Here is a 24,268-nt window from a genome sequence, read left to right as displayed (position 1 = left end):
CTCCCATGGTGTTTTGGGGGGAAGTGCAAATATGTTCCTGATTCCAGAGAAAAGAAGGAGGGGAACGAGGAAACAGGCATTCATTAAGTGCCTATTATGTGCTAGTGCTAAGAACTTTATAAATATTATCTTATTTCATCCCTCACAGAAACCCTGGGGAGGTGCCATTATTATCTTACTATTTTTGCCAAGAAAACCCCAAATGGGGTCACAAAGAGTTGGATATGCCTGACCGACAACAACATTCCTATAGTTGAGAATGGCAATTTACTGGGCTTGATGGAAATCTTTTATAAGAATACCTACTCCCTTTGTTACTGTTTTGTATTCATGAATCAACCTACTGATTTATTATCTGAACTTTTGAATAAGCATACAATTTCACCATTCCCCTCCTCAAGGGAGTGTCCATACCCTCATCGTTGTGTAATTATAAAGTAACACATTGGTATTTTCATGTATCAATCTCTTCATTATAGTAGTTGACATTTATATAGCACTTTTGCCAAGCAATTTACATAGGTTATTGCATGTGAACCTCCTAACAACCCTGTGAGATGGGTATTAGAGGTTTCTTTATATTTTATAGACGAGGAAACCAAGGGTTAGAGAGATTGTCACTTATCCATGATCTAGTAAGTATCAGAGGCAACTTTTGAGTATGTCTTCCTGACTTCAAACCCAGCAATCTTTTTATTGCCACATTGCTTCTAAATTGCTCATGAATTTGGCTAATGACAATTAATTTTCCAGAGCCTGATTACTTCAGGATAGGTTGGCTAAAACTGAGTTCCTGAGCCTATGAAATTGAGATAGCACTACCAAAGTATAGATATCCTACGAAGGCCCATCATCCTAGTCAGTCTATAACATATTTTATCTACAATACAGTGTAACTAAATACTTCCTTGACAACTCCCCCACCCCAGGTCCACAGATAGCTACTGTATTCTGTGAAGCTGAGACCCATCCATGGAGAATAGCTTTGCTCAGTGCACATCCCTAAGATCCAAGAAGCCAGAGGTCTTAGGCTATTAGGGCAGAGAAGAGCTCTGCCCTGGACAGAACTCCATACTCCATGGATAGAGTATCCAAGGTTTCTATGCAACAGGGATTGATGGAATTAAAGAGATTGCTTTAGTAAGCTACCATATGTAGAAAGTGAATGTGGATAGTTAGGGTCTTAGTCCTTGGGGGAATTCAGAGGTCAATCCAACAGGATAGTTGGAATAGATTTAGAAATCCAAAGTAGGAAACATCTGGATAGGGAAAGGGAAAAGAAAAGAAAAAATAGGAAAGGGAAAGATCTAAGTGGAGCCAAAGGTAGCACTGAACAATCTTCCCTGAAAGAAGTATGGGATCTAGAAGGAGGTTTTGGAAGAGAAGGGGGAACTCAGACCAACATTCAATAATAATAGCACATATTTATATAACACTTTAGGGTTCAAAAAGTGCTTTCTCTGATAGCTCTGTAAGTCAGGGAATCCCCATGTTACAGATGAGGAAACTGAGGTTTAGAAAAATTAAATGGTCTACTAAAAGCTGACTAGCTAGTAAGCAGTGGACCCAGGATTCAAATCTAGTCCTTTTAATCCCAGTGTTCAATCTGAAGTTATCTGCTGAAAAGTCAGCATTCTTCTCTCCCAAAGCCAACACCAACAGCCAAGGAAGTAAGAATGCCATGGGTAGGAGGTGTAAGTAGTGAGGAAAACCTCTTCTTGTTCCCTGGCCAGGGACTTTACTACAATCTGTGAGGTTTTAGAATGAGGTGATTGGTTCCCTAGCATCCTCATTTCTTTCCCTAATTTCCAGTCATGATGGTTCCAAGCATGACAAGAGAAAGAGGATTGGAGAATTTAAGGATTGAAAAGCTACCCTTTAATTTTCCATGAACTGCCTAAAAGGAGATATCCTCTAACCCAAGGGGAGAAGAAATGGGTTCCAATGCTCATTAAATCTCTTCTTTCTAATCTAAATCCTATTCTTGACCAACTTGTGATTTTTTTTGTTGGAGATGACTAAAGCCCTCAAAGGAAGCACCAAGAAATGGGATCTGAAATAACTAAGTGGTCTAACTAACTAACTAATAACTAACAAATAACTAAATGCCATTAACGTCCAGGACTAGAAGTTGAGGGAATCTGGTTATAGATGAGATGAGTTAATAGTCAAAGCAAATTCAATTTTCTATTGATTCCTTCCTGAAAAGACTTACTTTTCAGAGAATTACTGAATCTTAGAAGGACCTTAATGGTAATCTAGTCTAACAAGAGAGATCTCATTGCAGGAATCTCTTCTGCAATAAGTCAAATAAGAGAGTAGTCAGCCTTGATTTGTATACTTCCAGTGATGAAGAGCTCCCTACCTAATCCAGAAGCCCATTTAATTATTATACAGTTTTAGTTGTTATAGAGTTCTTCCTTATATTGAACTAAAACCTGGCTTCTTATAATTTCCACCCATTTCAACTCTCTAGAGTCACAAAGAATTCTTTCTCCTTTATCCATATAGTCTTTCAAATCCTGAAAATGGCTGTTTTCCATCTAAATTGTCTCTTCTCTAGGCTAAACATTTTCAGTGTTCCTAGCACTTCTTAAAATGATATTGTTTCCAGATGTTTCACTATATAGTCCATTTGCCTTTTTTTAATAGTCACATTGTCATGTTGAGCATGTGATCACTTAATGCTTACAGGTTTTTTTTCTATCTGAATTGTGACTGAAGCATATATTCTCAATCCTATAATTATGTACTGTGTTTCTGAACCTAAATGCAAGACTTTCAATTTGTTTTCGTTCAATGTTATCATTATTCTGACCTGTCAAGATTATGCTGATGCCTGATTTTGTCATTAGTCCTCTTATCTTTCTATCATTGAAAAATCTGATAACTTCTATAAAATAGCTCCTCACTGCACACATATGTATATATGACATGTACATGTGTACATAAATGCCTACATATGTACATACCTATCTATCTATTTATCTATATCATAAATAAATTAAGTCAAAAAGGAAAAGTGGATACAACTGATGAAATCACAGCTGTAACAGGCTTCCATTCATTCATTCATTCAATAAAATCTGAGGATCTTGCTCTGTTTATCCAAGTTGTTGATAAAATTGTCAAATAGTCCAATCCTATCTCTGAGACACTTTCAAAGACTTTTCAGGTTGATATCCACTTAACTCTACTATTGGTCATCCTGCACTGTCCTGTGTTGTTTATGAAAGGTTTTATTAAATGAAAAGACTCAATAGATATATAATTTTCCTCACTACTAGAATCATAAATCCATCAACAAAGAAATAAAGTAAGTTTTGATTGATTTGTTCTTAGTGAAACAGTGTTGGCTTCCAGTGATTACTTCTTTACTTTATGAAATTTTATAGATTATCTCTTTAATAATCACTCATTGAATCAGTGGCAGTTCTATTGATAATAGATTTTGTTTCTGGAAGTCGCTGGAATAGATTTTGTTGCCGGAAGTAGAAGACTTCTGCTTTTGGTTCTTAAAAGTCTTGGGCTGTGGATTCCCCACCTATATAGTCTAGAGATGATAGAGATACATGGCCAAAGGAGATATTCATTTAGGTCCTCAGAGATCAAAGGAAGAAAGGTCCCAAGAAGATGGAGAAGATCAGAAATATGCAAGAATTGTTATTCTAGCATCAGGTAGGGATTAGATGATAAAAAAGGTTGAATATTTGTGCCCTAAGACAAGAAAATTATAGGGAAGCTCTAAGTAGGATATGGTTCTGCAGACATTATGATAGGAAACATTGTCTCGCTCACATTTTAATAATATTTTAAAGTTTATAGAGCACTTTCCTCACCACAACCCCATGAGGTAGGTAATGCAAGCATCAATACTCCCATTTCAGAGATGAAAAAATTGAAGCTCTGAACACACAACTAATAAGGGTTTCAGGTAAGATTTGAACCTTTGTCTCCCAGTGCCAAATCTATTGCTGTATCCATTACACCACACTGACTTCTTTAGTGTTTAGTGTTATTTTTCCTCATCCCTAATCCTGAGTGGATAATATGGACACATGAATATTTTCTAAATGCTTTATGTGTAATAGTCTCTTGGCAGAGAAGTGTTAGAATAATTAATGACAGGGTTACTAATTAGACTATGTCCCTATCGACAAATACAACTTACTTCAATCTCCTTTCCCCTCATTTTCTATCAGACTGGAAAGGGGAAAATATTGAAAGAAGTTAAGAAGAGTTTTGCTAAACACAGAGTCAGAGTGAAACTAGGTCAAACAATCCAATGACTCTAGTCATCTCTTACAATAGTCTCTTGACATCTAAATTTTACATCTACTTTTATTCAATATACTTTTTAGTTTTACTACTTAGTAAAATAGTAAACCATAAAGCACACCCTCCCAATTGTGATGGTAATGTTGAGAAAGGTCAGAAGAGAGTGAATTTGTGATTCATATTCATATAGCCATGGGGCAGCCACTTTAGTAAAGATTTGATTTAACCCTACTACATTTCAGTCAATTTATAGAAAAATGAGTTTTATTCCCTCATCTCAGTCCAAAGGATTGGAGAAATTCAAAGTTCTGGAGCTAGTGTCCATTATGACTACAGGGCCACTCTCCCCTAAAAGCCTCAAAGAGAGGTATGTGCTCTGGCCTCTTTTCTCCTGGTACATTTTTTTTTTTGCATTACCCAAGGGGAAAAAAGAGGGCAGTCTCTTAATCCTATAGAAATTTCCTGATAGTCAAACCAAGTAAAGAGGGCAGCAGGTGATGGAGGCTGGGCAGGCTAATAAATCAAAATGTTGTCATTGCTAGGGATGCTGAACATAATAACCTAGTTTCCTAGTCTCCACCTCCACTCCCCAATTCCAGGCACAATATTGTCTAAAGCACCAACCAGTGTGAGAACTAGGCCTCAGGAGGGACTAGAGATTGGAATCAGAAGGGAGTACCAGAGAAGAAAAGATCACAGGAGCATAGATTTAGAGTTGGGAGGGACCTTAGGGGACATCAAATTAAAGGCCATCATTGTATAGACCAAAGCTCCTAGAGGACACTATTACTGTCAAAAGTGGGTTTTCAACTGAGATCTTCCTGGCTCACAGTCCAGCTTTGAAAGAGAGCAAAAAGCTGAAGGATGCCAAAGATGGAATGAAGTAACTGAAAGGTAAGGGGGTAGAGGGTAGAGCTGCTGCTTCAGAAAAGAGGAGCTAGGGAAACAAGGGGCTGACCCAATGTGACGGTTACTCCTTAACAAGTTCTCCCTTTATTATCAGGAAATCTCTATGAAGTGCATTGCTCAGCACTTTCCCCCTCGGAACTGCATTACAACCACATAATTGAAACTATCTGATTGGAGGGCAGCCAAGCAGGTAGATTACAAGTGATTAGAAATGATAGGAGAGCCGGTAACCTGAGACAGCTCAGAGAGAGGGTTCCATCAGCAGGGTTACAGCATCTGCTCAGGTTTCTGGGTTGGGTGATTTTTCTTCCTTTCTATTAACAGGTTACTGGCAGCGGAAGACACTGTTCATCTCCCAAATAAAGTGATTCAGTTTCCTTTTAGAAATGCCAGAATTGACTGCTTAGGGAACCAAGGGGTGGATGGTCTAGACCTCTGTGTTTCCTTGGTTTTCTTTTTTAGCCACTCCCCTTAGAAACAACTTACTGAGTTTTATTGTGAGCCTTATGAGGAACCAATGGAGCTAAACCCTGAGGTGGGAGGTTTGGGGACATGCCAACAATACCAGAGGGACCTTGAGTTTCTGTGTGTCTAGGCCTGAGGGAGTGAGAGGAGGGAATCACCATATTCTATAAAAAGAACCCATCCTTATTAGTGAAACCTCTCTTCCACTCCCCAAGGAGGGCTATACCCTACTGATATCAGCCCTTCCCGTCCAGGAGCCATGCCTTTCTTGGCCCAGCCTTTGGTTTCTCCATGTCACTCCCCTGTTCTACCTGGTGGCCAATACCCTCATTTACTCTCTCTCTTTTATTTTTAGCCCTTATCTTCTGTTTTAGAAGTAATACTGAGTATTGGTTCTAAGGCAGAAGAGTGATAAAAGGGGTCAAGTGACTTGCTCCCCCCCCCCAATTACTCCTGATGGGCTTGGCCTTGAGTTCTTTCCTAGCCCAGGACCACCTCAATGCTCTGAGTGGTGGTGGTGGGGTCCTCGGTTTCTGTAAGAGCTAAGGAAGAGAAGGCCTGGATGGGCCTTGGTGATGGGGCCTTGGAGGGTGGTGCCTGGAGCCCTCTAAGGTATGAGGCTGGCTAGCAGGGGCTTCTTACCGGTACTGTCTGTGTCCCAGTAATGGGTTGTGTGCTGGCGTCGGTGCCTGGCTGCTCGGGGTGGGTCTGTGCTGGTGTGTAGAGGGTCATGGCATGTTCTGGTACTGTGGTCTGGCCCGAGTAGTCCTGTGTGGGGTGAGGGTGGGGTGGCACATACTCAGTGGGGATGCTGTTCTGTGGCGGTGGGGGATACTGGGCCTGGGGATAGGGCTGAGCCATCGCTTCAGGAGGAGCCGTGGTGTCCTGATTACCCTGGGGGGAGAGAGAGAGAGAGAGAGAGAAAGAAAAAAAAAGAGAAAACCAACAGGAGGGATCTCGTTAGAATCTTGAAAGTACCCACTTCCACAGTCCTGTAAAGAGAAGTCCTTCTAGTTCATTGGGAAATTGCCCAGAGGCATAGCAGTCCTTTGTTATTACTACTGCTACAAAGATAAATTCTTATTTTTAGTGGTAATAATGACAGTTCTAGCTTTTCACTGCTACAAGGCACTTTAAAATAAACTGTTTCTACTTAGACCTCACAACAGCCCTGTGTGACAGGTAATGCTAGTGTTATTAACCCCATTTTATAGATCATGATACTAAGACTCAGAAAAGACTTGCCCAAGGTCTTTTAGTTTGTATGTGCTTAGCCAGGATGCAAACCCAATGTTCCTTCCATTATATGATGATGCCCTCTGTTGGTACAGCTTCTGAAGGTTATAGAGACATCCTGTGTGTGTGTGTGTGTGTGTGTGTGTGTGTGTGTGTGTGTAAGAAAACATCAGGGTCTTTAATCTGCTACTTATAAACTGTGAGAAACCCACTTACCCCTTCTTGAACTGTAGTTTCCTTATTTATAAAATAGAGTATTAGACTGGAAGACTTTTAAGATCTCTTCCAGCTTTAGGGCTATGACCCTTCTGACTATGAGGAAGCATTTATTAATTGAATTCAACAAGCAATTATTAATTCCTACTATATTCCAGGCACTGTGCTTGACATTGGGGATACCAAGGCATAAATAAAATAAGCCCTATGGAAGCAACATGTACACAGAAATTAATAAAAAATATATGCAATCTGATTTCATAAGGGAGGGCACATGACTAATATGTTTGTTAACAATAAAAGAGTGGAGGTTTTGGATTTAAAAGATTACACTATTACAAAAATGAATCATATGGAAATAGGTTTTGAGTGATAGCACATGTATAACCCACTAGAATTGTTTGTCAGCTCTGGGAGGGTGGAGAGGAAAGAGGGGAAGGAGAGAACATGAATCATGTAACCATGGAAAATATTTTAAAAAATAAAATTATATTAAGAAAAGAAAAAAAAAGAAAGAATAGAAGAGTAGATTACAGGCACATTGGAAGGACTGGGGTTAGAGCACAAGGATAGGGCTAATGTAATGTAATGTCGGAGGACACAGAAGAAAGTGGCCAGGGAAGGGAGCACCTAGGCGGCCTATGACTCAGGATCATTGACTAAAACCATAAGTATATTGTCACATCTTCATAGTTCCAATGATAATGTTGAGAAAGGCAGTAGGGCAAATGTCTAGTCCTTATTAATAGTCAAAACAGTTAGTTCTGGAGCCTGGTTGGTTATAGAGAGGTGAGGCACTCCCCTCAACCCTCAGTCAGGCTAATTCTGACCCAGAGCCCACTCCAATGTCAAGAAGGCTACTTAAAAAAAAAAACAAAACCCTTACCTTCTGTCTTAGAATCAATACTTTGTATTGGTTCCAAGGCAGAAAAAGAGTGGTAAAGGCTAGACAATGAGGGTTGAGTGACATGCCCAAGGTCATACAGCTAGGATGTGTCTGAAGTCATATTTGAACCCAGGACCTCCTGTCTCTGGGTCTGGCACTCAATCCACTGAGTCACCCAGCTGCCCCTAAGAAGGCTATCTTTCTGTAGGAGTCTGTGTGTGTGTGTCTATTTCTGTGCCTGTGCCAGTGTGTGTGCATGTGTGTGTTCGTGTGCGTGTACGCACACGCTTGCATGTCTTGTCGGAGGAATGTGGGGTAGTGGTGATCACAGAAGGATCTTTGGTCCTGGATTGGTAGCCACTGTCTAAGTGGAAGGTTAGAAAAGTGGATAATAAGTCCCTTTCAGCAGTTGCTAAAAGTCTCAGGGTTTGCTTTCTAATCCCTCCTGCAGGAAAGCTCTATATCAGGCCTCATTTCAATAATGAGTGACAATTAGTAAATGGCCTTGCACTAGGGGCTAGAGTATGAGTGTTAAATATAGAGTATACATCCTCTCCCTTCAAAGAATTAACACTCTAGATTTATCATTATCACCAGCAGGCATTCCTGAAGGCTAAGTCAATCATGACTCCTGATCTCTAAGGTCTTCTAGTCTAGTGTGAGGATGGGGGAGCCAATCTTTACTGAAGCTGCCTCCAACTGCTCACTTTGAAGAACCCCAAGGACTATCCAAGGAGTTCAGGATTGCTTAAGGCAGCTAAGAAATTTGGCCTTTGGTTCATAGATTTGGGAACATCAGACTGGTCCTGCTCCAAAACCATTCAACCTCAGAAGAAGGGGTTTGGTTTCCAAGATGAGGAGAGGATAGAGATGACTCAGCTGAACTATTTCGATTATATATCACTTTTAGGGAATTTTGAGGGGGAGTTGAGAAGTCATGGGAGGCTGTATATTTCGAGAATCCACATCTCTGATTCCCATTACAAATGCATTTTGGGAAGCAGCAACATGAGACCTATCTCAGGGTCATCTTTGGAGCCTAGGGCTCTTTTGAGCCTACTCTAGGGGGATGCCATGATAAATGAAATAGGGTGAGATTCCCACAGAGGTATCTCTGAGTGGGCGTGTGAGAGAGGCTGTTTCTTGTTCCTTCTTCAAGGATTGCCAGAGTCTCTAGCCCTTCTTGTTCTATCTTCCAAAATTGGTATCTCAAGGGTTCTGCTTTGGCCACCCTTGGGATACTCTGAGCTATGGAACTGTATGCCTAATGAGCAGAAACCCTCTCTGGTCCCCTTGCTTTGGTGAGGCTCGCAGATCCCTCTATCTTTAGAGACTGTGAAACTGGGGCAACATTCAACTTCAAGAACAACAAAAGAGAAATATTTCCCTCTCTCTCTCTCTCTCTCTCTCTCTCTCTCTCTCTCTCTCTCTCTCTCTCTCTCTCTCTCTCTCTCTCTCTCTCTCTCTCTCAGTATTATTGTTCCAAAGTGGCCTGCAAAGTCCCATTACCCATTATTAACAAACATGTTAGAGAATGTGTCAGGCCCACAGCTCCCAAGCAAGAGAGGAAATATAAGAAAGGGGAGAAGAAGAGAGGGAGGTTGTGGTGCAGTGAGGAGTGGGAATGAAAAGAAGATGAAAGAAGCTGAGAATGAATGATCAGGAGTATGCAGTTAGGGGAGAAGGAACCACAAAGGGAGACCACAGAAAGAGTTATGAAAGCAGAGGCAGTAGGAAATGTAATGAAGAGAAAAGCAAGGAACAAAGGGAGAAGGTAAAAGAAAATAGGGAAAGACAAAGACCATGTGAAGGGGGAGAGACAAGGAATGAGGGAGAAGGAGCTGTCAAATGGGCCTTTTGGCAGACACAGGAGAGATCAATTAACTGATAAATATTTGATTGGAACCTTAGCTTCAACTTACAGAATTTTTCAAGTTCTTCCTTTTTATCCCCACCAACTCCTACCTCTTTCTGCTTCCATCCCCTTTAAAATTTTTTCCCCTATTTCATTCCTCTTCCATCTTCTACCTTCCACCTTTTCTACCTCACATCTCCCAAATAGACATATCTCTCCATATCCTGAGGGTTTTCTGGTCACTATACTCCATTGGGGTTAGAGAGGTGAAAGTGAGTGGCACTTGTCCAACACTCTGGATGTAGATGTTCATTGGCTTAGTTGGAATGCTAAAGTCCAATGCTATTGCCTGGCAGTTAAGAGTCTTTGAGACATCTGACAGTCAGCAGGCTAAGAAGACATCAGGGATCTTGTGATCTTGAATATCCTAGGAAGGGGGCATTGGAGAAGGAAGAGGTTACATAGAAGAGGCAATTAAGTTTCCAGTATCCAGGGTTTTAGCCTAAGCTTGTATCTTGGTCACATTCCAGCAATGGGATTAGACTTTGTCAACTGTATTTGTGGTCCCTTCTGAGAGAGAGAGAGAGAGAGAGAGAGAGAGAGAGAGAGAGAGAGAGAGAGAGAGAGAGAGAGAGAGAGAGAGAGAGAGAGAGAGAGAGAGATCTGATATGGCTTACCCTGTCAATCTACCTTCCTCTACCCACTTTTCCAACCTCATCTATTTGTACAAGTAGAGACATATAAAGAGGATAAGGGACTTCTGCAAGGAAAGGTTAGGGGTCCTTAAGAGTAAACCATTAAAAAATACACTAAACAATGCAAACTCTTATGGGGCAACCCCATATTTATTAGCTACCCACTTTGTTTACTCCATGAGAATTGAATACAAATTAGCCTGGGAGGAATCTAGGGTAGGGGATGCTTAAGATAAATAAATGATGGAATTGAGTTCTGAAGTGGAAGGGAGACAAAGTTTGTCTACTTAACAATTTTGCTTGGTGCTAACTCAAAGTTGGAGGTTATGATTTTTAAAGCAGATGAGTCCACTGACCTGGTTAGAATAGAGTTGTAAAAATTTTTTAAATTAAAAAAAAAACAACATAAGTTCCAAGGCAGAAGAGAGGTAAAGGCCAGAGATTGGAGATTAAGTGACTTGTCCAGAGTCAAACAGCAAGGATGTGTCTGAGGCCACACTTGAACCCTGGACCTCTCATCTCCAGGCCTGGTTCCAATCCAGTCCCTCTTGCAATAACATCATTTTAGATAAGTAAGCTATGTCCTTAATAAGTGATCATTAAGACCTTGCTGGAAGACAATGAGGGAGGGATACCACTACCTCTTGTGATAGCCCATTCTAATTTTAAATTAGTCCTAATTGTTAGAATATTTTGACTACAACTAGCCTAAATTTGTCTTTCTACCACTGCCACTCAGTGCTTTACTTCTGCCTCTTTGGGGTTAAATAGAACATCTAAATCATTTTTTCACAACTTGAAGACAGTTATCTTGTCTCCTCTGAGTCATTTCTTTTGCAGATTAAACTCAGTTACTTCAATGGATTCTCATGTGGCATGACTTCTGGTCAGTCTTTTATTAAGCACCTACTACATGCCAATGACAGTGCTAAGCACTGAGGATACCCACCCTTCCCAAAAAAAGGCAAAAGACAATCTTTGCCTTCAGGAAGCTCACAATCTAAAAGGGGAGACAACATATAAATAAATATGTACAAACAAAATATTTACAGAATAAATAAGAAATAACAAAAGAAACATGGCACTGGAATTAAGACTATTTGGAAAGACTTCCTATAGAAGGCAGAATTTTGGCTGGAACTTGCAGGAAGCCAGGAAATGAAGAGAAGGAAGGCAGACTATTCAAAGTACGGAGGGCAGCCAGAGAAAATGCCCAGAGCTGAGAGGGAGTGTCTTGTTTGAGTAACAGCAAGAAAACTAGTGTTACTGGATCAAAAAGCACATAAGGGGAGAAAGGGGAAGTTGCAAGGTGTAAAAGACTGGAAGGATGGATGGGGGATAAGTTATGAAGGCACACTAAACAAAGGACTTTGTATTTGATACAAAGGTCAGGTGAAAGGGAACCATTGGACTTTATTGGAGGTTGACAAGAATAGACCATTAGACTTTATTGGAGGTTGACAAGAATAGACCTGTGTTTTAGGAAAACCACTTTGGCAGCTGAATAGAAGATGGATTGGAGTGGGGAAAGGCTTGAGGCATGCAGACCCACAAGCAGGCATAAGAAGATGAGGGACTATACCAGGGTAGTAGCAGTATCATTAGAGAGAAGGGGGCATATTTGAGAGCTATTGCTATATTCTGTGTGTCTTTCTCTAATTATTCTCCGTTTTATCAACATTTAGATGGTGCAGTAGACAAATTGCCAGGTCTGGAGTCAGGAAGACTTGAGTTCAAATGTGACCTCAGAAACTTACTGGTTATGTGATCTTAGGTTAAGTAATTTAAATCTCTGCCTGAGTTTCCTCAACTATAAAATAGGAATAATAACAGCATCTTCTCAAAGGGTTGTTGCAACAATCAAATGATATAATATTTGTAAATCTCCTGGTACATAGTAGGTACTAATCAATATTTAATCCCTTGTATTATCTACAAATGTGGTTAAAGTTTAAATTTTTGCATAGGTCTGTCAGTGGATTTTGTTCTCTACTTCAACTCAGTTGATATAGTAATAGGGAATAATCTCTCTATTTTATAAAATAATTAATTAATTTAGAACATTTTCCATGGTTCCATGATTCATGTTCTTTTCCTCCTCTCTTTTCTCCCCACTCCTGGAGCTGACGAGCAATTCCGTTGGGTTATACATGTATCATTGTTCAAAACCCATTTCCATATTATTAATATCTGCAATAGAGTGACCATTTAATGACAAAATCCCCAATTATATATAGGGTATAATCTCTTGGGGGGGAAGGAAGAGACTTTTCTTTTCTCCCCTGCATCCCATTGGCAATGGTGTTTACCACTGTAGTTACTTGCCTAAAGAAGTTAAAGAGAACTAGTTTCAGAGAATATGAAACTCATTTGAGAAGTAGACATATATGCTATTGTTATTCATGTCTAGAAGCAGTTTCAAAGAGTGGTATCTCTGGCAGCAGAGAAAAGAACTGGTTATGGAATTGAGAGCTACTTTCTGGTGAGGAAGAATTGACAGAGAAGCTTGCACATGGAGAGGAAGGACGTTGAGGTCTGATAGTTCTGTAGTTATGAGTTGTCTTGATCATATGTATTCCCTACAAGTGTGCCCACCATTGTAGTTCAGGTTTGTGTTCACTCTGCCTTCGGATACTTTGTGGATTTCTAAAATAATATGCCTCAGGTTTAGAGCGAAATAGGGAGGAATTTTTTGTGGTTAATTTTCTTACTATTCCATCTTAGTAAATGCCTTGTCTAAGAGTTAATTTTTGGAAAATAGTTTGTAATTATTCAAATAAAGTGGCAAAATACAAATGTTCTTTGGCCTAGAGTTTCTACTGCTAGGCCAAAGAGGTCACCGATAAATAGAAAGCCTCCATATGTACCAAAACATGTATAGAAACATTTTGGAGGTAGCAAAGAATTGGAAACAAGATAGATGCCCATCATTTGGGGAAGAGATCTGAGAAAACATCTTTCTTGAATATTTTGCAGAGGTGGGAGTGGGGTCCAAGGATTTGGAATATTACATATATTATCAGATTTTTTTTTAAGGGTTGATTGGTTTTACTGACTTTTTTCACTCTTTTCCTCATTTTGAAACAGGGAAGAACATGAAGGAAATTTAAGCTATGTTAAAATTACCGATAATATTTTATTGCTTTGATACAAATTTATTTTGAAAAATTGTGTTAAGGGCAAGCTTACTGATAGCTGCTTATGAATTCTAGAGTACTTCAGAGTATGGGATTATCAGATGTGTTAAAAGATCCCATATGTTTTCCAAGCTGACATCAAACCATTAATGATGACACTTTGTTTCTCCTTTCTGGGTCTCAGTTTCTTAATGTGCAAAATGAGAGTTTGGACTGTGATTTCTAAGATCCCTTCAGCCCCAATACTTTATGCATTTATTTATATGAGGAGATTTATTTCAGTCATCCTGATATCCAGAAGTCACCCTAATTCCCTCCACCTTTCCCTTTTTTTCTTCACTTCTTTTAGAATGGGTCTCCCTATCTTGCCAGAATGGAAATACAGTTACTACTCATGGACCCAATCCCACTGACAATCATGGAACTTCCTTTAGGCAGCCTTGTGACCCCCTGCTCTCAAAGACTCAACATTTTGGAACTGGTCTGTATGGATCCACGTTATCTCTACTGAACCTCAGAACTATAGAGATCAAGCAATCCTCCAGCCTCAGCATCCCCTGGTAGCAAGGATTACAGGCTTACACCACTATGTCTAACATCACCCTGGTTATTTTCCATCCTGAAGCTGTGATTGTCCTAGACGCTCTTCCCTGCTTTCAGTGTCTAAATTCCTGTCTCCCTCTGGCTCTCACAATCTGCCCAGACAATTAGGTTAATTGCATTTCAGGCCCCCTGGTTCCTAGGAAGGTACCAGATGTAGTTTTGACTTTTCACTAAAGGCTGAAGAGGAATGAGAGGTGAGCGGAGTGGGGGGGGGGGGGGGGCGGACAGGCAAGCAGATTAAGGAATTTGATCTTTTTTCCTGTCTACTTTGGGTATGCCTGGATTCCAGGTGAAACAGTCAGAGATTAGCAAATCAGCAGCTATGTTAGGGAAGGCAATAGTTGTATAGTATATGCAGTGGTGTAAGTGGGGAATGAGACTTTGCCTCCAAGTGCCAAGCGTGCACCTTTTCATGGATCCCCATAGGCACAGAGGATAAAATGGGAACACTGAGACTGGTTCTAGTCTGGGTTCTAGGATCCAAAGTGGGAGAGTCCCTAGAAATCCCTCTTATGCTCCATTTTTATAACTGATGAGGAACCTCTAGCCTAGAAAGGAGAAGGGACTTTTCTCATTTTTAAAAAGTCAATAGTAAATACCAGAACTGAGATTAAACCCAAGGATTCTGACTCAGTTCAGTGCTCCAAGCTCTCCTTTTACTAATTGTGCAGCCTTCATCTCTCTGGGTTTCAGTTTTCCTTTTGCAAAAGGAGAGAATGGGCTAACTAATCTCTAAATTCTACTCCAGCTCTGATGGTCCATCGATGTCATAGACATGCACATAGCTAGGCAGTTGTACCCAGAACAAACTCATGCACACTTATGTTTATGATACATGAAAACTAAGAGAAGAGTCAGTTTCTTTTTCCATTGAGCATTTAATTTTTTTGTGCTAATTCCAGGAAAATGAAGTTTAGGGGAAGACAGGGGAAAAGTCTACATTATTTTGGAAGCCTCGACCATGACATTTTTATATATGCTTCTCCTACTGTTTATAGTGAGTTTTGTAAGTCAGAGCTGTTTAGCATCCTTTTGTCAAGACTTTTACAATTACCTTTTTTTTTTGTTTTACACAATTCATTTTGCTTTGATGGGAAATATTGTCCATGAATAAATGAGTTTGAATTCCTATGATCATGATTGCATTACTTCCTAGCTAAGATATTGGTTGCAACAAATATAATTATGATAGCCTACATAACTTATAGGGGTCTTAGAGGTCCTCTAATCTAAAGAGTTCTCATTTTACAGGAGGAAAATGTAATCCAGATGAGGAATAGACTTATCCAAGGTCATGAAAACTATTATCTTGGCCTCCTGACTATTCCTTTCTTTGTACAGTTAGTTAATGGAAGAAAATGATGACATGAATACTCCAAGTTGGTGAATAATACAAAAATCTTAATTAAGGGATTTTTTTCCTTCCCATCCTTTATAATTTTCATTTGGCTTGATATTGAAATGAGCTTACATTTTTTGAACTTCAATAGAATGATGTTATTCAGAAATATAGTGGGTGGAAAGGGGGAGCCTGAGATTAAATATTCATTGCAGAAAATCTATAGAGTAGATCACTCTCATGATCAACTGAGAGGTAACTAACTATAGAGGGTGTCCCTAAAGTCTTGGTGTAGTTTTAAGCAATTCCAGTTTAATAATTTATGCTAGTAGCAGTTTAAAATTGCACTAAAACTTTGATCAGCCTACATATTCTCCTGAAAAAATTATAAAAAATCTGTATCAATGGAGATCTGAGAGATGGGAGGGCTTTGGATTTGTTTTTCCAAATGCTAAAAGGTTCTAAGATTTTGTGACCTTGATGCATGTATGGGTGGAGGAAGTTCACTAGAGGGTCAGGGAAATTCTTTCAGCATAAATAAAACCAGGGAAAGGACTGATCTAGACAGGCATATTTTTCCCTTTAACTTAATAGTTCTCTAGAGTGTGGACTATACTGCTGGCTCCTTCACTTTTGGTTGTGCTACTTATAAAGCTATAGCCAGAAAGAGACTGAAATGCCCTGGTCAGTGTAGGCCACCTTGGTAATTCAAACTCTTGTTTGTTGGAGGATGAATCACAGAAGCTGGAATCTTGGGGTCTTCTTATCCTTGCTCTCACACTATATTGCTCTTCTCCTAAACATATATGAAAGCTATTTTTATGAAGGTAGAAATGACAAGATTTGACATATTGGGTAATGAGTTGAATGTAAATGAGGAGTCCACGGTTCTGAGCTTAGCTAACTAGAATAATGGTGGTATCCTCAACAGTAATATGAAAGATGGAAAAATAGGAAGTTCGGGGAGAATGATAATGAATTCTTTTTTGGGCATATTTAATTTGAGATGCTTATGGGACATCTGATTCAAGATGTCCAAAAAGGTGGAGCTCAAGAGAGAAATTTGGGATGGATATATAGATCCGGAAATCATCTGCATAGAGATAATAATTGATGTAAACTAATGAGATCACCAAATAAGATAGTAGAGAAAAAAGAGAAAGCCCAGGACAGAGCCTTGGGGGACAGCCACAGTTAGGGGCATTACCTGGATGAAGATCCTGTAAAGGAGGCCAAGGAGTATTCACACTGCTAGAGGAAAAAGGAGAGAGCAAGGTCATGAAGGGTCATGAGAGGACAGACTGTTTGGGGGAAATGGTGATCAATAGCTTCAAATGAGAAAAGGATATTCGATTGGGCAATTAAGAGATCATCATTAAGTTTGCAGAGAGCAATTTAAGCTGAATGATGAGGTCAGAAGTTAGACTGCAGAAGGCTTTGAGGCTTTGAAGCAATCAAGAGAAAAGGAGAAACTACCTAGTGTGGACAGCTTTCTAAAGGAAATTAGCTGAGGAGAGGAGAGATATTGGACAGTTGCTAGTGGGGATGGTCAGATCAAGCAGGTTGTATTTTTTTTTAACTCTTACCTTCCATCTTAGAATCAGTACTGTATATTGGTTCTAAGGCAGAAGAGTGGTAAGGACTAGGTAATAGGCATTAAGTGACTTACCCAGGGTCACACAGCTAGGAAGTATCTGAGGCTAGATTTGAACCAAGGATCTCCTGAGGCTTGGCTCTCAATCCACTGAGTTACCTTGCTGCACCCTCCTCCTCCCCACTTAAGGACATAGGTGACTTTGGGCAGGTTTGTAGACAGAAGGGAAGAAACCAATAAGTAGGGTTGAAGAAGATTGAATAGCAAAATTGAAAAATAGTGTAGAGATGATAATAAGGTGATCTTCTGAAAGTGGAGGAAGGCATGGAATCCAGGGTACATGCAAAGGTTTGTCTTGGCACAGAGAGGAACTTCTTATTCATAAAAGAGTGAAGGTGGAGAAAGTAAAAGGAGATATAATATTGAAATAAGTTGAGGAGAAGGGTAGAAGAGGGAGCTGTAGGAAAATTTCTTCAGAGATGAAAAGGTTTTGAATAGCACTGTAGTGAATGGGATAAAAATGTATTAGGAAAACCAAAAAGAATTGCTTTGATGCAGTGAGGCCCTAGTTGACATTATGTGATATAACTGTAGAGTAAATACAATTAGTAGTTATATGATTTTTTTCCAAATTCCATTCAATATCATATAAATAGAAATGATGGTAGGTGTGAATTTCAAAACTACTCAACCCTGTTCAAACCATTCTTTAGAGGATGGGATTTGGCTATTTCCTGATCAATAACAATGGAGATACTTGGAATGACAGAATCAGGTCTTGGAAACTACAATCTCCACCCTACTCAGGGTAACAGGATTTAGGAAGGGCTGCAGCAAAGCTCAAGATTTAATTATTTGAGAATATGACCTTCAACAGACATGTGCAAAGGGGACAGACCTCTGGGCGGTCCTGGGTTAAGCTAGAGCCACCATTGGCACAGGGGAGACACAGGAAGTGAGGTAGAGGACCGCAGAGGAGACTGGGAACTTCCTGTGTGGAGAGAGTGTGGTTGTTGGAGGCTGGTGGCTTGGAGTGGAGGCCCTGAGACTGTTTCTCCATTTTGGTCATGTGAGTGATAGGGACTGATCTCTTTTCTTTGCCTCGGCTATCCAAGGCCATGGGCCTTTGGCTCAACCTAAGCAGAGGAGTATTTAAGCCCTCTTCCCTTCTCTCCCCTTTCTCTCTCTCTCTCTCTCTCTCTCTCTCTCTCTCTCTCTCTCTCTCTCTCTCTCTCTCTCTCATACCTTTCTTCCTCCTGTTAGTAATAAAAAAAAACACTTCATAAAAGGTTGACTGCTGACTTGAGTTTTCATTTAGGAATTACATAGCTGAATTCCTTGGCGACCTTAAATTAATATATATCAGTCTTTTAATGTGATTTCCATATCACATAGGAGTAATCTGGAATTCAGGTTTGGCAAGTCATAATCATCAATTAGTACAAATGGCAAGGGATTCTAGAACATCATATAGACTTGAACTGGTTCAACTAGGGATTTGATCTGTTTAAAATGGTCAGAGGAAAGATAGGTGGCATCCCAAGGGGTGAAACATTTCAGGAGAAGTCATTCTAGCTGAAATGGAAGACGCATTAGAATGAAATTCTGAAGAAACAAAGGGATATCACTTCAAAGAATAGGAAAAATGGAATTGTCTGGAGACAACAATGTGGATGCACAGGAAACTCACCAATTGACTTGGATTTAAAAAATAAATTATAAAAAATGGAAGCAAGTTTAGGTAACATAAGATGAATATGAGTATGGTACTGTGAAAATAGTGTCGCTATCAGACACTGGGCAGCTACCCAGCTGCCCCACCTTCCCAACTACTCTTAATAAATTCAAATGTGATTGCTGAGCCATTGTGAGTAATAGTGAAAGATAAAGGAAATAAGACTAGTAGAAGGATAGTTTTCAATAAAACATAGAGAAAAGAATCTGAAAAATTACAACGCAATGACTTCAATTTCTGGGAAAATTCTGGTGGGCAAACATCTCGAAAGGTAAGTAGTTATTTCAAAGAGCTAGCATGACTTTATCAAGTATAGATCATGGGGGCAGCTAGGTGGCTCAGTGGATTGAGAGCCAGGCCTAGAGACAAGAGGTCCTGGGTTCAAATCGGACCTCAGACACTTTGAAGCTGTGTGACCTTGGGCAAATTACTTAACCCTAATTGTCTTACCCTAATTGTCTTCTACCTTGGAACCAATCCGTAGTATTCTAAGTAAGATTCTAAGATGAAGGGTAAGAGTTTTAAAAAATATGGGTCATGCCAGACTAACTTCATTTTATTTTTTTGATAGGATCACTAAACTGGTAGATAAAGAGAATGATATGGATATAGTTTACTTAGATTTTAGTAAAGCTTTTTCTCCCTTCATTATTTATTTTTATAAACATTTATTTTCTCTTTTTCAGTGCTCCCACTTCCAACTGAACAATAAAAACAAAACAAAAACCTTTCAATAAACATATATAGTTTAATAAAAACAAATTCTCAGGTTGAAAATACATGTATCATTCTGGATTTTAAGTCCATCACTTCTCTGGCTGGGGGTAGGTGGAGTGATTTCATCTTCAGTCCTCTGGACTCAAGGCTTATGATTGTATTATAAAGTTGTTCAGAGATATTTTTCTATAATGTTGTCATTGTGTAAATTGATTTTCTAGTTCTGCTTACTTCACTCTAAATCAGATCACAAAGGTCTTCCCAGTTTCCTCTGAATAAATTTTATTGCCTCTTATGGAAGATGTTCTAAGTTCACACTACAATTTGTTTAGCCATTTTCCTTAATAGTTGGGTACCCCTTTAGTTTCTAGTTGTGGGCTACTATGAAAAGAGTTACTAAACATATTTTTGCAGATTAAACCCTTATTTCTTTTGCCTCCTTTGGGGTACACAGTCCTACTAGTGGTATAATTGAGTCTAATAGTATACTCAGTTGAGTAATTTTTGGGACATTGTTCCAAATTTAAGAAAGCTTTTGATGAAACATCTTATACTCTTCTTAATGAGACAGCTGGGTGGTACAATGAATAGAATGCCCAGCCTTGAATCAGGAAGACTCATCTTCCTGAAGTTCAAATATGGCCTCAAATATTTGCTAGCTGTGTGAGCCTGGGCAAATTACTTACCCTGTTTGCCTCATTTTCATCATCCATAAAATGAGTTTGGAGAAGGAAATAGCAAACCATTCCAATATCTTTGCCAAGAAAACCCCAAATGGGGTCATAAAAAGTCAGACATAATTGAATAGCAATGAGAACTAAGAGATATATATTAAATTACTACAATCCAATGGATTCAGAACTTGTTGGATGGGTAGACTGAGTAGTTGGAAATCACTTTATACCTGCTGCTTTGTTTGATTTCAATTGTCCAGAAACATGATGCCCATCCTAGGTTGGTCTCATTACCTCTAATCTTATCACCATGCTGTTAAAAACCTTGATTGACCTCACTTCTCTCACTCAACCTCTTCTCTCTCCTGATTGGAGAGCTGCAAGATAGAGTCCCAAACTCCTTCCAATGCCTTCTTTTATAGAAGGCAGAAACTGGACTCAGCCTATTCCACATTTTGTCTGCTACTGTGCTTTGTTTCAACTTTACAAGGTGCCCTTGCAATGAGTACCCCAGTATCCCACTTTTCTGCTTCTTTTTGTCTGTTTCCCCCTATTTGATTGTCAGGCCCTTGAGGGTAGAGACTTTCTTTTTATTAATTGCATCTCCAGCACTTAGTATAGTGCTTGACATATAGTGGGCACTTAATAAATGTTTATTGAATTGGATTAGAAATAATTCAATATCAGAACAGCAGGAATACAATAGGGATCTATACTTTGCCCTTTGCTGTTTAATACTTTTATCAATGCCTCAGAAAAAGGCACAGATTGTATGCTTATTAAATTTGCTGATGATATGAAATTGGGAAGGATAGTGAACACACTGGATGACAGAGAAATGATCCTAAAGGAATTTGACAGGCTAGAGCATTGTGTTGAGTCCAAACAAATAGAGATAAATGTAAAATCTTGCGCTTGGGTTCAAAAAGCAACTCTATAACCATCAGATGAGCTTGGCATGGATTGATAGACATTCTCCTGAAAAGGGTTTTTTTTTTTTTAGTGGATTACTAGTTCATATATGAGTCAGCAGTGGCAGCTAAAACTACATAATGTCATCTTGGGCTACTTTGAGAGAAGCATAGTTTCCAGGAACAGGGAGATTGCCTTTGGAGTACTCAGGTGGCATGGAGGATGGAGTGCCATTATCCCATGGCAACTGTAAGTGATTGTTTCTTCCTTGAAACTCTGGGGCCCTTTTCCTTTTTTCTCTAACCCTTAAATTTGCCTGAAGGCAGATAGAGTCAGGAAGTATCATCTTCCCAAGTTTAAATCTGACTAGTGTGACCCTGGGCAAATAATTTAACCCTTTTTGTTCCTCATTTGTAAAATGATCAGGAGAAGAAAATGGCAAACCATTCCAGTATCTTTGCCAAGAAAATCCCAAATGGTGTCACAAAGAATAGGACATGACTGAAACAACAACTTCTCTGCTTTCATCTGTAATATCATAAATATATGTAATATAAATGTATATAAACCATATTATATTCTGAGTTCCAAGGTTTATGAAGGATTGAAAAGCTGGACAACTAGCTCAGTGGATTGAGAGCCAGACCTAGAGATGGGAGGTCCTAGGTTCAAATCTGGCCTCAGACACTTCCCAGCTATGTGATCCTGGGCAAGTCACTTGACCCCCATTGCCTAGCCCTTACCACTCTTCTGCCTTGGAGCCAATTCCAAGACAGAAGGTAAGGGTTTAAAAAAAAAAGCTGGACAGTTTCAAGAAGATACTTTGCTCTGATGGTGAAGGGCCATGAATCCATGTCATATAAGAATCAGCTGAAAGAAATGGGTATATGTATTTCTGGTAAAGGGAACCCTCAGAGGGAGACATGACAACTGGGTTCAAGTATGTGAAGGAAGGATAAGACTTGTTCTTTTTGACCCCAGAGGATAGAATTTGGAGCACTGAGTAGAAATTAACAAAGAGGCAAATTTAGGCTTGGTGTTGGGGAAAACTTACTAAAGTTCAATGGCTACCTTGATAGAGGATAGTGGTCTTCAAGCACAGGCTGGATGGCTACTTTTTGTAGCCACATATATTTTATTATCTCTTATCCAGGATCTTGATTGGTTTTCTCAGGGTTATAGTTTGTAGCCATGTTATAGTGAGGATTCCTTTTCTGTAAGATTTGGAACAGGCCACTACTTCAGTCCCTTCTAAATCTTAGATTCTGTGTGTCTACATACCACAGGTTTCTCCAGACTGAAAGTACCCAAGATCCCCCTTCTTTATAGTTAATGTGTTAGGGAAACCTAAACCTTGTTCCCTTTTCAAGGTAAGCACAATGTCCAGGAGGAACAGAGGGAATTAGAGAGAGAGTGAAGGTAGAGTGAGGACATGGGCTAGGGGTATACTGAGAATGAGAAAGAGGAGGGTGAGCAGAATCCAGGAAGGGAAGGGAAATGAAAGATGAAATATATAGGGAGGTTAGGAAGAGGGGGGGTGGGTGGGAAGGAGAGCTAGGAGACTTGGGGAAAAGTATTCACCTGAGTGATTTGTTCCTCCTGCCCCATCTAATCCATTTTGTCCCTTGACAGCTGGTTTAATTTCTTTTATTAATTAGGGCTGTCAGATGGCCTGTCACACTGAATATTATTTCATTCAGGGACCATTAGGTTCCCTTGTTCCACTGCCACCCAATTCTAGTAGGCCTCTCCTCTCTTTCCCTTTCCTTCCTCTCTGCTCACTCCTCAATATGAGGGATCCAACCCCCAGCATATAGTCATGTACTCAGCCAGCTAGGAACTTCAGGAGAGATTAGAAGATGCCTACCCCTCTCACCTCTCTTCATCTCCAGCCCCCTCCTGTTAAGGGAATAGGGGATTCTCCTTTAAAAGGTAGAGAGACTTTTTGCTTTTCTAGTTTCTAATACTTGTCAGAAGCAGTAAGAAATATTTCCATGGCTGAGGGCAGATTTCTGAAGGCCCTGGAGTGATTTAGCTTTAAAAAAAGCTTCATTGATCTTATCTGTCTTGACATAGTTTTTCTTGCTCCCATCCCTTTTTACTTCTCCCTATACTGAACTTTGTCCTTGCAAAAAATGAAAATTATGCAAAAACATCTGAGACCCAAATGTTCTCTGAATTCTCTTTCTCAATTATCCTCCAACCTTCTGTCAGTTAGGAGGTATATTTTATTATCTCTTATCCAGGATCTTGATTGGTTTTCTCAGAATTCAATTTTATTTTGGGAATTATTTGACTTTTGTTGTTGTAGTGATTAGGAAAAACTATTCTCTTGGTTTATTGACACTTAACACATATATTCATGCTCTTGGGCACCAGTTTTTCTAGCCAATAATCATTTCTTGGCCTGACTGGAGGAAACATGGTAGTCCTTAGCCCTTGGGAATGGTGCCTAGGGGCTCTGTCTAATAACTTTTTATTTAACCTACTCAGGAGTAGAAGGAACTATTTTTTAATGTAGTCACAATTGGAGAAAGCAGCCTGAGGTCTTACCCCATAGCAACTACATTGATTGTTTCTTTCTTGAAATCTAGAGTCCTTTCCCTTCTTCTACCCTAAAATTTGTGATCACTAGAAGCATCCTGAAGGCAGAAAGAAGTTTGACAAAAATCCCTGCCCCCCCCCCCTTATATAGTAGCTGTGTGACCTTAAGAAAATTCCCTTCATCTCTTTGAGTTTGGTTTACTCTTCTGTAAAATGGGGACAATAATATGTATGGAAGGCACTTTGAAAATCTTAAAGCTCTCTTTAGACTTCCAGTGAAGAGGGCTGCCTGAACAGCAGCCTGACCCACTCCAGCAAAACCCTGAATTTTACACTAAACCAGAAAAACAAGAAATTTAAGGAAAAACTATAGTAAATGTCTTCCACCTCAAAACTATACAGGGTCAATCAGAATCCTGAAGACAATAGGAAGAGGTCCATAGAAAAGCCAGGACCAGTACTGAATAGTCTTC

The 24,268-nt window shown here is 39.6% G+C and overlaps 1 protein-coding gene and 1 long non-coding RNA gene across 23 annotated transcripts in view; one reads left to right on the top strand and one right to left on the bottom strand.

Annotated features, from left to right (window-relative positions):
• Positions 1-24,268, bottom strand: part of RBFOX3 (RNA binding fox-1 homolog 3) — a 1,135,878-nt gene that overhangs the window by 49,353 nt on the left and 1,062,257 nt on the right. For 20 of the 22 annotated variants that reach the window (XM_056814226.1, XM_056814231.1, XM_056814224.1 and 17 more), the window contains one exon: positions 6,295-6,546. The exons of the other annotated variants lie outside the window; for them this stretch is intronic. In XM_056814226.1, the coding sequence (XP_056670204.1) occupies positions 6,295-6,513 (219 nt within the window). In that variant the 5' untranslated portion in view covers positions 6,514-6,546. The remainder of the gene's footprint in view (positions 1-6,294; positions 6,547-24,268) is intronic. 22 annotated transcript variants of the gene reach the window in all.
• LOC103099347 (uncharacterized) overlaps positions 1-24,268 on the top strand; it is a 174,612-nt gene that overhangs the window by 38,162 nt on the left and 112,182 nt on the right. Inside the window, exon 2 of the long non-coding RNA XR_008915858.1 lies at positions 21,343-21,500. This is a non-coding gene — a long non-coding RNA (uncharacterized LOC103099347). The remainder of the gene's footprint in view (positions 1-21,342; positions 21,501-24,268) is intronic.

This window comes from Monodelphis domestica, chromosome 2 (assembly GCF_027887165.1).
Source record: "Monodelphis domestica isolate mMonDom1 chromosome 2, mMonDom1.pri, whole genome shotgun sequence".
Taxonomy (NCBI): Eukaryota; Metazoa; Chordata; class Mammalia; order Didelphimorphia; family Didelphidae; genus Monodelphis; species Monodelphis domestica.
This window is presented reverse-complemented; position numbering and strand designations above follow the sequence as displayed.